The 15229-nt window shown below is 37.2% G+C and overlaps 1 protein-coding gene across 2 annotated transcripts; it reads right to left on the reverse strand.

Moving 5' to 3' along the window:
* Positions 1-175: 175 nt before the first annotated feature.
* On the reverse strand, positions 176-14924 carry CD164 (CD164 molecule). 2 transcript variants are annotated; one of them, XM_016217534.2, is made up of 6 exons: positions 14738-14924; positions 11663-11755; positions 10254-10328; positions 8780-8815; positions 5046-5093; positions 176-3347 (listed from the first exon to the last, which is right to left on the reverse strand). In XM_016217534.2, exons 1-6 carry the CDS (start codon positions 14907-14909, stop codon positions 3181-3183), a joined length of 591 nt encoding a protein of 196 aa, XP_016073020.1. In that variant the 5' UTR covers positions 14910-14924; the 3' UTR covers positions 176-3180. The 2 variants fall into 2 exon arrangements, with proteins under 2 accessions (XP_016073020.1, XP_016073019.1); XM_016217533.2 differs by having other exon boundaries at positions 8780-8818.
* Between the last annotated feature and the right edge of the window lie 305 nt (positions 14925-15229).

A 15229-nucleotide genomic window follows, 5' to 3' on the forward strand; every position in this document is an offset into this window, starting at 1 on the left:
CAATGAAAACATCTTTCAAAAACAAAGGCAGACACACAAAAACTGAAAGAATTCATCAACAATATCTGTACCATCCTAACTAGAAATATTAAAGGTTAAAGGACAGTCTTTAGGAAGAAGGTAAATACCAGTAGCAAAGTAATGGAGAGCACAAGAAATGGTCATTACACGGGTGTCAAGTACACAGGACTTTTTATTATCTAAAATAACTATTTAGAACCCCATTCTTATCAAAATAATAATTTGTCTCTAGCAACATTTCAGGGTATCTTCAAGCTTGGCAGAGTTTTATATTTACCAAACTTGACCGTATATAAGGCTAATATGAAACCAAAGGTTCATACTTTCTACAGCAAAATTATTGATAAGTTTTAATGTATATAGGGGAGTATTCTCTCAGTTCAAATTCTGGGGTTTAATATAGAATATAATCTTGGCCAAAACATGGACCAAAAGTACCAAATTTCACATACTAGCCATGCGGCTTGATACTAGATATTTATACAAAGTACTCTATACAGAAGCCCAATTTGTTACTTGGTAGAGCTTAAGTGGATGATTTCTATTGATTTGTGGAATATCAATTTGTATGTCACTCCCATAGGCATAAAAAGTCATCCCTCCAACTATTATTTCTAAGGCTCTGTTCTCCACGAATGAACACATACTTTAGTTACTATCTGCTGGTCTTAGGGAGCAATAAAAACTGAGCACACAACCCATTCTGAGAGATAAGGTAAATTCACTAGCATTAATTGTCATAACCAAAAAGCAAATACACACTTCAGTTAATAAAAAAGAACATAAATTCAATAAACATGTAGATTTATTTTAAATCAGTATGGTACATGATACAGATTGGTTTTGCAGTTTTTCATGAACTAAAATAGAAATTTCTAAATATAGCAGTGTCTGCCTGTACAACAAATATCTTAAGATAAAATAAGGTATTTTGATAGAACTACATCTGCATGAAATAGTCAGATGAAAAATCTGAAAAGGTTTCTATATACCTTCTGGATTAAAAAAACCCAAAAATTATCAATGGCTCCAGATACTAAATTGCTAAAGAAAGGAGGGAAAAAGGCTGTGAGTTCTGTTGTAAGAGCTCTTCTTGCAAAATCTAGTTTCATATTATATGATTTTGTTGTTAGAGCAGTCCTCAAAATTACAGAAGATGAGAGGCTTCATCTGCTACATTTTCACAAAAATTACCGTACGTGTTGACATTAACATGTGACAAGGCATTCACACCACTGTAGCCAATTTTTGCCACTCTGGGAAGAATGGAAATTCTGCACACTTTCAAATAAATCTTGCATCTTATAGCACTCACTAAAAACTAACAGCCATGGCACCGTAATAAAAGTTTCTGTGAGGTACCTAGACTACTACTACTAATGAAAACACAAAAATGTGAGGTAAACCTACCTTTTCCCAAAAACCTTTGAAGTCAGAGATTTTAAACAATTAAGGCACTTGAAAACATTAGGTGTACATACAAATGTGCAAGTAAAACAAACTTTAGCTGTACCAGCAAGTAACTAAGAAACAAGCAAATCTTCATTTAAAGAACCTTTAATTATCTAAATGTAAGGAATTTTGGCTTATGTAATGGACCTAAGCAACTTGTCTTTTCCTACCATAAAATATTGAAAACTGAAAGCTAAACTTAGCCACTCTAGGCTAAAGAAATGAAAACAAAACAATTTTAATGACCTAGAAAAGCAAAAGCTCATTTTAAACCAATTTAAGCCTCTGAACTAATCCAATGTGTCAAAGGCAGGAGGGAGAAGTATCCCTCTAAAATAAAAAACACCTAGTGCTTCCTAAGAAAACTAAAGAAATAAAAGTATGCATGCTTACTATACTAAGGGAATTGAAACTAGGAAGAAGAAAGCTTGGCAGAGAAGAAAGAAAAAAGTACAATCTGTTTATCCAGGGCAATCATTATTAAAAATCTACAGTACCAAAAATCCTTAGATTTTCTGAAATTACACTGGTCACATTTGCCGTCTCAAAACTTAAAATGAAAAAACAAAACAACTTAAATGATTGTCTCATTTAAAGAGTTAGTAAATGACTCTAAAATAACTGATTATTTCCTTCTTGCCTCATGAAAGAAGTTACTTTTCAAGATAGCTTGGTGAAAATTCTTTTGAGATACAAGTGTTAAAATACTTTTTTGAAGTACAAAGAAAAATATAATTATATCAATTTTAGTCTCTATTATATTTTTAACAGCCAGTATTTTGGGAGGTTTAACATATGAAGACTTTCAGCTTTGTGTAATATCCTTTAGCTTAATTTACTCAGGTCTGAAGTAAAGTAGGTAAGTTTTCAATTAAATATTAACAGTATGGTATCTAAAAGCAGGTTTACTACTGCTCACATGAAGTTACACCTTCAGATCAACCTTTTACCTTCCTTGATGGGAACAACAAATCACAAACATTTTAAGTTACATTCTACCCTTCAGTCTGTCTTTTAAGGCACTGCTCTTTTTCTCAATGATATAAGGTGCTTTACAAGTATTAACAATAACCTGCTATACTTTGTATCCTTTCCATTTATTTCTTTAAATCTGGAATGTAATTCCCTGTGTGGTGTCTTATTTCTAATGTAGAAAAAATAACTGTTATCAAGCACAAAATTTTACTCTAAGGATAGTTTACTATATGAATATTAAACTATAAATTTATTCCATTTTTTAAATGATAGCCAAAAATCCACCTGATTCATGCTCATTTGGCACATTCTTCTCAATTCTGGCCACTGAACTACATCCTGAGTTAGGATGAAAAGAATGCAGCTTTCAGGGTTTAAAATGACTAAATTTAACTGCCAAAAGTCATGAGGTTGTCTGCGCAGGACAATGTTTTCCATCCCTTACAGAGTTACATTGGGCATGTCAAGAAAAAAGAACATAATCCCACAGCAGCAGCCATACAAAATGAAAGAAGACAGCCACAAGGCTTCATGCAGAATATTTTAAATATTCCTGTTGAGCAAAATGATTTAACTGATTTTTCTTCCAGCATGATGCTCCAAAATATCCTATATGCATCCTTTGAAAATTTAAAGATCCTGGAACAGCGTCTTCCATGTGGGACATCTTGAAAGATAGTATTTTGGTTTCATTGAGTTACACGCCAGTCCTTGTTAATCTAATGGGTCTGTTTACAGAGTGTGGTAGTTTCGTTCTTTTGATTTGCAGAATTTATAGAGAAAGAAAATTACAGCCTGCACACCCAAGACAAGGACAATTCCTCCAATGAAACTGGCTGCATCAAAGGTAGACTTCCGCATAGGTTGTGAAGTTGGACTTAAAGTGGCATTAGTTGAACCTGTTAAATAAGATAGAAGAAATAACAATAAGTCTCATGAGCCTCTATCACATAATTTCAAGACCCACCTGAGTTTCGATTTTGTCTTTTGTTAGATTTTCTGAAATATTTCCTCTTGAGACAAGTCTTTACAACTAGAATTTATACCCAATTGAGGAAGACAATTATTACCATTCCATTCTTCATTTCGCTGGTCATATCAAGTGGTTAAATGCTGCTATACAACTTCAAATATAGAAATGAAGGAAAGAGACTCTCCTGGTATATGAATTATGCCCTGGGAACATGCGAAGCACTTTAAAATTTTATAATTTCTTCAGACTAACGATCCTGCTAGAGTAAATATTAATACTTGTATTAAAAATGCACAAACTTGAATTTTAATAAATACATGAGGTAAATTTAAAAATTTGGTTGCAATTTTCCAAATTACAAAAACAATCTTAAGTATCTGCAATTTATAACTCCATAAGCAAAAGAACTCATTATTAAAAGTATCTTTTTAAAAAATATATCTATCTTTATTGATTTCAGAGAGAAAGGGAGAGAGAGAGAAAGATCAATGCTGAGAGTCACTGATCGGCTGCCTCCTGCATGCCCTGCTGCCACTGCGCCCGGGATCAAGTGCACAACTCGGGCACGTGCCCTGACCAGGAATCGAACCTTGATCTCCTGGATCATAGTCGATGCTCAACCGCTGAGCGACACCAGCAGGGCTACTAAAAGTACCTTAAACCTTACTCAGCAGATTTTACATTATGAGAAAGTTATTACCAAGTCATGAGGGGGTTAAAAAGGCACAAAAATTTGAATTCCTTCCCAGGGAGTAAAATGTTTCAAGGGGAGCACCACTCACTTTAATAAAAAGAAATCTCATATTTAAAATCAATTTTACTTTTTTCTTAAATAGAATATCAAATAAACACTGGTTCTGGTGGCTGTACGTAACAAGTTGGCCGGTTTTAAAATTAATTATAAGTATTCTGTATTTCTTCTTGTGAAGACAGAATGGCTTCACTGAAACTGAAATAAAGGTAGTGTAAGAATAAAGACAAAAGGATAAAAAAATTACCAAGATTCGCCATAAACAGAACAAGTGTCTAAAATATGGACAGAGGGAAGAGTTCCTAATCTGTGTATCTATTGTGTCTTGTGGCATAACCTAAATGACTTAGTTTATTAACATGTCAAATCACTAATTAGTAACTTAATTTTCACATGTACTTTCAAGCGTTATTATAAAGGAATTTGAGAAATTGTAAGAAATATGGCCAAGATTGACATTTAATAGTGATCTTGGCTTTTTAGGTATTTTTCAGTAAAAAGGACGGCTTTACTATCTTCATTCAGATTGCTATGGCCTAATACAGCACAAAACCAATGCCTAACATTGATCAGTATTTAACTTTTAAGTTATAAGAAATTAGATTTCACCTACAAGTTGTACTAAAGGGTTTTGGAAACACATTATTTAATTCTAATGTGTCATGCCAAATGTGATTACAAACTAAGACTAGAAAAGGACTCAGCAAACCTATCACTACTGCTTTAACAGTCCACTGTGTTGTCCTCTAAACATAAAAGATGAGTTTCAGTTCACCACCATTCATGAGTAAAACTGGAAAATGGTGGCAGAAATAGTAAAAGGCAACGGTACACATACACCCAGCTTCACTGAGTTTTAAAAACTTCAATTACCTGGCGTAGTAGCAGTTGTAGAAAAGGAAGGCATAGTTGTGTTTCCAGCTGGAAGGTAAACAAAATGTATTAGAAACTTAAATTTCTAAACTTCCCAGTTATTTAGCATCTACTTTTTTAAAATAATGCCACCAACTTCAACATGCTTTCAATTTTTTAGAAAATAAAGGCCAATTTTCAGTTAATGGTTCACTAACATCTACACATCCAGAATACTAGCTTTTAATGTATTTTAAAACATTAAGCAATCATAAAATTGTATCCAGGTTAACATCTATATGTAAAATCTATGTATACAACTGGATCAAGTTTGGGGGAAAAACACACACAAAAGGGCAAGAATTAGTGTTTAGGTGAGGGAATTATAGGTTCTTTATAAATAATATTGCTTCTAATACAAAAACTAAACTTCAAAAGTCAAGGTAAGAAACAAGTGCAACTCAGTATTTCTTACGTGGGTATCAAGATTTGCTTATCTTCTTCATTTCAGGGGGTTGGGAAACTTTTCTTAAAGGGGCAGAAAGTAAATATTTTAGGCTTTGTGCACTGTATAGTGCAAAAGCAGCCAAAGACAACATGCAAATGAATGGGCATGGTTGTGCTTCAATAAAACTTTATTCATAAAAAACTGGTGTCCTAAGGCCACAGCTCCCCCAATTTAGATTAGAAGTGTCCAGGGGAAGCTCTAGCCTACCAAACTATGCAAGCTCAAATAATTATATGATGACGCTTCTGAACAAATGTACACTCATGGGAAGAATTAGATGGAATATAACATTTTAGGAACTGAAGTATTACATTAAAGGACTTGTTAGTGTTGATACTATTGATAGATACTAATAAATATGTTAACACCCATGGATATTTTCATACACGTGTGTACCCTTTTTTCTCTTACCACTGTACACATTTTACCCACCCTGCTCTTAGTTGGACTGTTAGGTCACCTCTCATTTCTCCATGCTATCTGTGAACATCTTACAGGGAAATACTTGATCTCATCTCTGACAGGGCTGATTCCTATACAGAATTCCCACCAGATTAGAAAGTATGATTATTTTAAGACTTATGGTCCCTTCAAAGTTGTTGTTGTTTATACATTCTGTGTAACTGCAAAAAAATGTACTTTACAAATTAAACATATATCAAAATCCTTTTCAATCTTAAAACACTACTATTAATTTTGTCTGAACATTTATACAGTTTTATTTTTGACCAAAGTATTAAATTAACAAAATATTCAAAATTAGGCACTACTCAGGAAATATACCTGCGCTGCCCTTATTTTGTTACTTTCATTTAAAAAAATAATTCATAAGTCATAAAAGCTGCTATTGGTGATAATTTAGAAAATATAGTAAAGAAATGTAAGTAATCCCATCACTCTGAGTAGCATGTTTTTTCCTGCCAGCTATTTCTCTAGGCACGTATGGAACAAAAAAATAAATTGTACTGGAACTACTTAATACAGTTTGTCTTTCACTTATTATGAATATTTTCCATTATATTTCTGACATTTAGTCATTTTATTATGTTATTTATAAATATAGTTTTGTGTTTATAATATTTATACTATTTGTACTGGCAGAAGACTATTAGCCCCACTGAACACCTTTCTATATAAATCAAATTCTCTTTGCATTAACAGTCCCTTAATTTCCCACTTGCTCTCTTCAGCAGTAGCCATGGAAAGAGACATGTAAAAGTTTGTTTTTCAACCATTAATTGTCACTCAACTGATACATTTTCTGCAAGGATACATCAAGACTCATGGGGAAGAAATTAAAAGTAGGCTCACAATGACTTTGGGAAAATCATTTCCTCCTCTCTCCTTCTGTTCACATCCCACCTTCTGGAAATAAGTTTTCTCTCAACATCTCAGCTTTCAATGACCTTTAATACCTTCCTAGTCAGTGATTTCTAATGAGTGCTAAAGGTTTAAGAGCACACCACTGTGTGCTCTCCAAAATAAAGTTTCACAGCATTTGCAGATTTCCATGGTGTGAATATTTCCACTGTAGCTGTAATTCAAACTACCAACATGGAATCATGAAATGTGCAGTTGGAAAGAGCTGTGCACAATTGGCTAGCAAAACCTGGTAAAAGCTAGCTCACCACAGCCTAAGTCTTTCAAAATGAGTTTTTGTCCTTGTTACAGCATTTGACCACCTTTTCCTCTGAAAAAACTACACCTAAATCACACACACACAGTTTCTTGGACACACTTCTCTGGGCTCTCTCCTCTTCCCATCTCCACTCAGCTTCCTCTCCAGTCCTCTTTCCACCCCTTAGACATTACTGTTCTCAAGAGTTTGTTCCTAAAACCCTATTCTCCTCCCTAGAAACCACTCTAGGACTTCACTACTGTCTACACTGATCAACTTAGCTGTACTTTTAGCTAAGAGCTCTCCCATCACCTCATTCATCAAGTCCCATGCCTTCTACTTCCTAAGTCTATTTGCGTACGTCTGCAACTCTTCCCCTATTAGTTCTCTAGAATTACTACAACAGGTTATCTAACCTCCTCGTGTTCACTCTAGTCTCCCTTCCAGTCTGCTCTCCACATTGTCAGAATAAATCATTTTATTAAAATGCAAATCTCATCACAGAGGACCTATATTGCTTCAAATCTACCACCAAGGAATACAAAGGCACTTCCCAATCTGGCTCTTGACTTGTCGATTGCCCAGCTTCACTCTTCCTCACCTTATAATGTACACTCCAAATGCAATTCCCTGATCTCATTATATTCTTTCACATTTCCTTCACCTATACTGACCACCCTGCTCCACTTGGGAAACTCTCCTCATATCTTACCAGGGTAAATTCAAGACTCAGTCAGCATCTTCAGGAAGCTGTTACCACAAATACCATGCTACTCAATACACACCCCTTCCCATACAACTCCCCTAACACACTGCTTGCTTACCTCTTCCTAGTTCCTGCAACAGACCAAACGTTGTCTTACTTCTGTCTCTGTATCCCTATCATCTAGCCTAGTACTTGTACTGGACTATTTGCTTTTAAATTATTTACTCTTCCTATCAAATTGGTGAAGATTTTTAAAAGGAGATATTATCTAATGCTATTGAGTGTGGTGAAAACTTTCAAGCTGATGAGAATGAAAAGCCTATCTTTCTGGAAAGCAATCAGTACTGAGAGTCTAAAAAGAACCACTTGGGAATGCTATCTGAATCAATTCTGTCAAGAGATGACGGCAAATCTTTCCTATAAAGTATTCCAACCTAACGATTTAACCAAGAGCATGATGTGTCAACTGTGCACAACAATGCTTGCAGCAAAAGGGACACAAGTCAAACCTGCAAGTTCATATACTCAATTTCATAAGACGTTTTTTAGATCTACACATAGAAAATACTAAAGAACTTAATCACTTAAAACATTTTGTTGTACCTCTGGATGATGAGAGTTATAGGGAATTTTAATTTCCTTTAGGCTTTTGTATTTCTGAGGATTTCCACAAAAAGCAGTTTGTGGACTCAATATACAAAGCTATGGGAAATCCACTCAGATTCAATGAATGTGCAACACCAAAGCCATGTGTCACTGTCACAAACAGCACACATTAATGTAATTATTGCGATCCAAGACTAAGTATGTATAATTTTTAAAATTATACCAACACCTTTTAGCTATTTACTAAGATGTTATCCATCAACAGCACTTAAAAGTCCTGAAAGGAGAAAGAGGAGAAGTCAATTATCTTGTATTACCTGTGGAATTGGTTGGCAACGGAGAGGCAGTGGGCGCTACTTAAAAAAAACAAAAACATTAAGTCAAAACTGTTTAAAATATCACAATCTCTAACACTATTTCCAACCCTGCAGTCATTTGAGTGCCACTTTACAATTTTTACATTTTAGTGCCACCTGTGAAGAAAGACTGACAGTTGCTCTCAGCCAGTACTACACTCCCCCTCCTTAGGAACAGGAGCACCAATTTTCAGTGACACTTCCCTCCCTGCCGCAGACATTTCTCAACCTCCCCTGCAGCTAGGTAGCCATGCGTAACTTCCATGAAGCACATGTAAAGTAGATATGGGCTTCTCTTTCCCTCCCTCTTCCTGCTGGCAGAATAACCAATTACATGGCTGAATCATGAGAACTCACCTTGGACAGTAAGATCAAGGCCATTTTTGAGGAATAACAATAAAAACCTAGAAGGAGTCTGGGTCCCTAATGGTTGTAGAGCTGCTACTATAACCCTGTAGCTGCACTTGAACCCAGACTTCCTTTACAGGAGACCAGAGTAAATCTATTTCTTAAATCACTGTAATTTGATACATCACCAAATAAGTAGAATTGCTCAGTTTTTCTTTAATGTCTCTTACAATGTTTTACTTAATCTTATTTCTAAGCAACATTACCATGAAACCATAAGTCTGATATAATTTATTAGTTTTTTCTAACACACATTTAAATAACTATTAACATTTACCACCTAAACCATGTTATTGCACTCTACATAGTGTGTAACTGATCTCATACGAATGAAATTCTTAGTTATAAAGTTCAAGTTGGGATGGGGAAGATGGGAAAACTCCTACCAAAATTAAATCAAGATAGTCTTTCAAGGTTACTGACACTTTCCAGAAAAATCTTTTGCTCAATTTAATTATTACCGTGTACCAAATTAGGAGCTTGACTTTCCTTCTATAATTTATAGTCTTGTTAGAAAAATCTGCTGTTTCAGCTAGGAGTTTTAACTATTTCCTGAGCAAAGAGTAAAGGTTAAAGAGTAATCAAGTTCCTCAAATTAAAGTACAGGAAATGGAAGAATACAGAGAAGATGCATTTAACCACAGCACAAACTGTGCTGGACATTATGACATTCACCAGCACCGTAACCAAGAAACTGCCAGAACAAGACTGTCCAGGCCTATAAAATGAAAATAAAGAGAGGGACTAAAGTGCAATGAGTTTCTGTAAGAGTGAAAATAACAATAATAACAACGATGGAGAAGGCATCTGTACTTACAGCATTCCACAGTATAGCCAAATCACTAAACCAAGCTTCAAAACACTGTCCCTTTAGCAATCAATATAAGTGCTATTCATACTGAAATTTCTAACACGATCAGAACTATGGAAATGCTTCAAATCAAATACTGAAATAAGGCTTCCTGAAGCAATGATCTTCCTCACCTCTCTGTGGCCACTTTCCCTAGCAGCCAATGAGAATACTTACCAGAACAGAAATCTGTACTGTTCACCACCTTGCAATCAGTAACTGTTGAATTATGTGAGCAGTAGCTTTTACCTGCTATGGAAGAAAAAACAAACAAGTTAAACAGCACCAATCACTCACTTTTATTATCTCTGACTCAGCTCCAGAATAGCTCTCAAAAATCAAACTCAGGCATAAACACTACAGAAGTCCATCCACAGACCAACAAAGTATTGTTATTCTTCTTCCCACTGTTTTAGCAATGTTATATAGGATCTTCCCAAATATTATCCTTTTAAAATCCACATGAACATAATGAACAGATAAACTTAGATCTTGGAATTGTGGTATGACTAATGTACAAGGAAGGCTGCTAGAATCCACAAGAAGGGTGATTCAGGAGGGAGGAAGTGGTGAGGATCTAATAAAGGCTTAAACAGGGGAGCTACCCTGAAGGAAGCAGTAAGTCCTCTGTTCCAGATCTCTCCATTAGTTTTCTACACTTTCTAAAACCAATTCCTGGATGGAAGACATAGCAAGAGTAAGAAGTGCTTTCCCTAACATATCCTACAGAAAGGCATTCAATCTCCGAAACTTGCCAACCTTGCGACACAAAGGAGAGGGATGAACTTTTAAATTCCATTTTATGACAAACAAACAAAAAAGTGACTCTTATACAAGAGAAAACTTAACCCCCGATTAATTTAATACCCTAATTTTAAAAGAGGCTTTTAAACTTTGTTACATAGTGATATAATGTTCAGAACTCTTAAATTTTTCAGTGAAGAACAAAAAAGCTTAAGATGTAGTTTGGCTTTTTCTTTATATGTAAAAACTGCTATACTGATGGGAGAAAAAAATACAAGTACCTTACATTAAGAAAACAATAGTTTATGCTGTAATCCCATGGTTCTAACAAAAACCTAGCTGGCATTTCAAAGTTACCTCCATCCAATTCTTTACCCCTCCAATTAAAGCTAGCTTTAAAACCTAACAGAAGCACCACCTTGGCCTTCTCTCCCTTAAGTTTCATAAGGTCTCTCTACAGTTCATCTACAGCACACACTGAGGATAAATGCCTCAAACATGTTTCTGGGGAAGTTTCAGGAGAAAATTTCACAACTTTCTTTCACAGCTGATTTCAGTGTATCCTACAAAGATCTATAATCTCTCTTCCTTGAAAACTATTGAGCCTTAATTATCAAGTCTAAGGAATTAAGTTAGAGGTGGGGGGATGGGAGACAAGAAGAGATTTTAGGGGGAAGTGTAAAGCAATTGGCACTGTATTTGATTTGTGAAAAAACAGTGTTACTTTCGAAAACATTCTACATAATTTTTGAATGTTCAAGAATATCCTGTAGTATATTTTAAAATGTTATAACAAAACAGTTTTGCATTCTCAAAATTAAAACAATCCCAAAGTTTCTTACCTTCTTTACATTCCATCCAAAAGCAGGTAATATTAGCAATAGCACTGCTAGCATTAATACAGGAAACACAGCTGTTGTGGTTTTCACAGATTTCTGGGGTGGGGAGGAATGTATGAAATAAATTAGTTGGCAACTGATTTGGAATTTGTATTACTTATTTTTTTTTAAACAGTAAGCATTATAGACAGTACCAGACTTACTAACTCAGAAAAATGGTAAAACTTTATAGTCTATCAACAAGTGAAAGGGTAATGAACTGGAATGTTATTCAGTCATTAAAAAGGGGAAATCCTGTCATACACTACAACACAGATGGTCCCTGAAGACATATGCTAAGTGATATCAGCAAGTCACAGAAACACAAATACTGCATGATTCCGCTTATACAAAGTATCTAAAATAGTCAAATTCAGAAGCAAAAAGTAGGATGGTTGCCAAGAGCTGGGGAAGAGGGGAAATGGACAATTGTTCAATGAGCATAGAGTTTTATGCAAGATGAAAAGTTCTAGAGACCTGTAGACCAGTGTGCTTATAGTTAATACCATACAGTGCCTTTAAAATTTTGTTAAGAAGGTAGGTCTCATGTGATTTTTTTAAACCACACACAAAAAACTTCATAAAAGGGCTAAGAAATTACAATCATTTTAAATTACTTAGGAAGCCAGTGTCAACTCAAGAGAAAGGGGGAAAAAACACAAGTTAGTGGGAACACTCAGTACTTCATGGTACCTATCTAAACAACTTTTTTTTTTTACATGGCAACTCTTTCAGGCGCTCAGGATTTCTTGATGCATTTTAAAGCATCCTTAAAAAATAAAAATATTGGAAAAAAACACTGTTATAAGGCCAACAACAGACCAGGAAATCACTGACCCAAAACATCAGATGAGATACTAAAATTTTTAACAGTAATAAAGACGTATTACAGGTTGAACCCAAGATTTGAGGATGCCCATTCTGAAAAGCCCTAGTTTCGTAATTCATAAATTATCCACTCTTTCCAGCGTCCTCCATGACTAGAGGATAAGAGACAACACATTTGGAGGAAGCTACATTCATGTACATGTAATTTAACAAGTTAGCAAGGTTTTTTAAATAATTTAAGCCAAATGGCCCAGAAACAAGACTTCAAAGACGGCTAATTACAATTCAGTGTCTGGACAAACAAATGGACTATAGAATTGGACTCCATCCATTTCCTAGAAGATAGATGCCTCTAAAAAACATTCTCCTTCGCCTTCTCTGTACCTCAAAAAAAAAAAACCCCACTAAACACACGCACACAAAACCCTGTTCAACACAGAAGCAATGCATTTCAATACTTCATCGTTAGTATTTATCAGAGACTGGGACATATATGGGGGGGGGTGTCACAAAGCAGAATTAAATTTTTCAGAGGTTTGTATACAAATGAAAAATGCTAGTTGTTTAAAATCTTTTGTGCTGGATGATGAATGTTTGGGTAGCACAGCGCATGATATTTACAATGAACTATACTTGCTACCTTTCAGATGGCAGCCTATCTAACTACTACTTACAGAAAACACAAATTACCTCCTTTGCATGTATTTAAATTACACAAAGGCAATTAACTTCATATTTCCAAGCTTCTCTTTAAAAAACAAAAAAAACAAAACTACAATTCTGAGAGGAAACTGCCAAATAATCAGGAGGCAAAACATATTCCGCTCTACCACCTTAAAAATAGTGCCGTCAGAACTTCCAGTATTGTACTGCAATTTCTTTTCATTAAAAAAAATTTTTTTTTAGTACATATTTATTGATTTTAGAGAGAGAGGAAGGGGAAGAGAGGAACATCCGCTGGGGGCCTCCTGTATGCCCCCTACCGGATGGAAGTCCCTGACTGGGATTCCAACCGGTGACCTTTTGTGGTGCAGGGACAACGCTCAACCAACTGAGCCACACGGGCCAGGTCTAAAAATTTTTTAATTTTACCATTACATCTTTCTGATTCTAACAATATCAAGTTCATTACATAGTTTATTAAGCTTTTATAAAATACAAAAATTAGGGAAGACATTGTAAAACAATATGATCAACCTGAAAGAAAAAAAACCAAGGTAAAAACCAGTAGTTCTTCCCTCAAAATGCCAGTTACGTCCTACCCAATATTGAACTAGAACCACCAATCACACTAGATTGCAGGCTTTATATACCTAGAGTTTCTTCACCTTATCTCAAATTTATCTTCCCTTCTTTTTTGTATTATCACGGCAGTGCCAATTTCTTCTTTATGCCTCGACCAGTAGCCTGCAGAGCTTAACTAAAGGTGTGTTCTTGATCGGATTCTAGGAAAGCGACAGACCTGGTTCCAGCCCCAACTTCACCATCTACTAAACAAACGGTCCCGGCAAAGTTACTTTCTCTCTCCTCGGTTTCACCACCCATTTTCTAGTTTAGCCTAAGAGATGTATGCGAAGCACTGGGTACACGAATGGGTACTTTCCGTCGTTTTAACAAAGCATGGGGTTTAAAGTTTTCATTAAATACTCAAACCTCAGATAAATCCCATACCTATCCGCAAACTTACCGTAATTAAATCTCAGGCGACTTATTTACAAACGAAAATTAATGTCTTCAGTTTCTCTTTCCCTCTTTTGCCAACTTCCGGAGAACCCTCCCTGCGGAGTGGGGACCTGGGTGGACCAACGACTAAACCCAGGGAAAGGGAGCTCGGTCTCGTCGCTACCTGCGAAGGCACGTCGCCTCGCCCCACAATCGACCCGTCGCCACCGCGGAAGCCAGCCACGTCCCCTCTTCTGAGCCTACGGCAAAACTGGGGCTTACGAGGCACTTTTAGAAAGCACCTCGGACTGGGACCCTGAGGTCAGAAACTGCAAAGGCGTCCGGGGCTCGGCCGCCCCTTCCCAGCGGAGCGCCTCCCCACCGCGGCCAGCCCGCGCCCGGCCCCGACTGGCCCTGGAGGGGCCGCCATGTTGCCCGAGCTTTCGCCCCGGGGGGCCCAGCGCGCACCACGCAGGACGGGCAGCGCGGCCGGGCGGGAGCGAGCGACGGAGCGAGCGAGGGCAGGAAGCCCGACCGACCGGCACCCACCTGGTGCTAGAGTGGTTAACGGCGCGAGGGTCCTCAACGACGTCGTAACTGTCTCGTTGGTGGGCGAAGTCGTCATATTCGGGGCCAGGGTGCTGGGCTCAGCGGCGGTCAGCACACAGAGCGCGGCCAGGCAGGCAGCAGCCCAGAGCAGCAGGCGGGAGAGCTCCGACATCGCGACCTCCGCGCTGGTGTTCCGGCGACAGCTGCGGCGCACGACTCCTCGGCTGCTCACTCTTGTCTCCAGCGGCGCCGCCTCCAAGACTCTGCTGCCCCCTCGGGAGCGCGCTGGGATCACGTGCGGGGCCGCCGAGGAGTAGAGGGGGGTGCGGTCGATACCAACTGGAATACTACGGGAGCGGGAACAGAGGCATCGAGAAGAAACTGAGGGATGCTGTGCCTCAAAGAGACTAGACTATACCAAGAGAACTGGAGACACACATGAAACTATTTTCTTTGCCCTAAGATTACCACAGAGGACGCAACTGGGCTTGT

Source organism: Miniopterus natalensis, chromosome 5, assembly GCF_054644295.1.
Source record: "Miniopterus natalensis isolate mMinNat1 chromosome 5, mMinNat1.hap1, whole genome shotgun sequence".
Taxonomy (NCBI): domain Eukaryota; kingdom Metazoa; phylum Chordata; class Mammalia; order Chiroptera; family Miniopteridae; genus Miniopterus; species Miniopterus natalensis.

Coding starts and splice junctions, on each gene's coding strand:
- CD164 (XM_016217533.2), bottom strand. CDS start 14,909: ATGTCGGAGCTCTCCCGCCTGCTGCTCTGGGCTGCTGCCTGCCTGGCC. Junction 11,756..14,737: donor GTTAACCACTCTAGCACCAG/GTGGGTGCCGGT, acceptor TCCCCACCCCAG/AAATCTGTGAAAACCACAAC. Junction 5,094..8,779: donor GTTGCCAACCAATTCCACAG/GTAATACAAGAT, acceptor TTTACCTTCCAG/CTGGAAACACAACTATGCCT.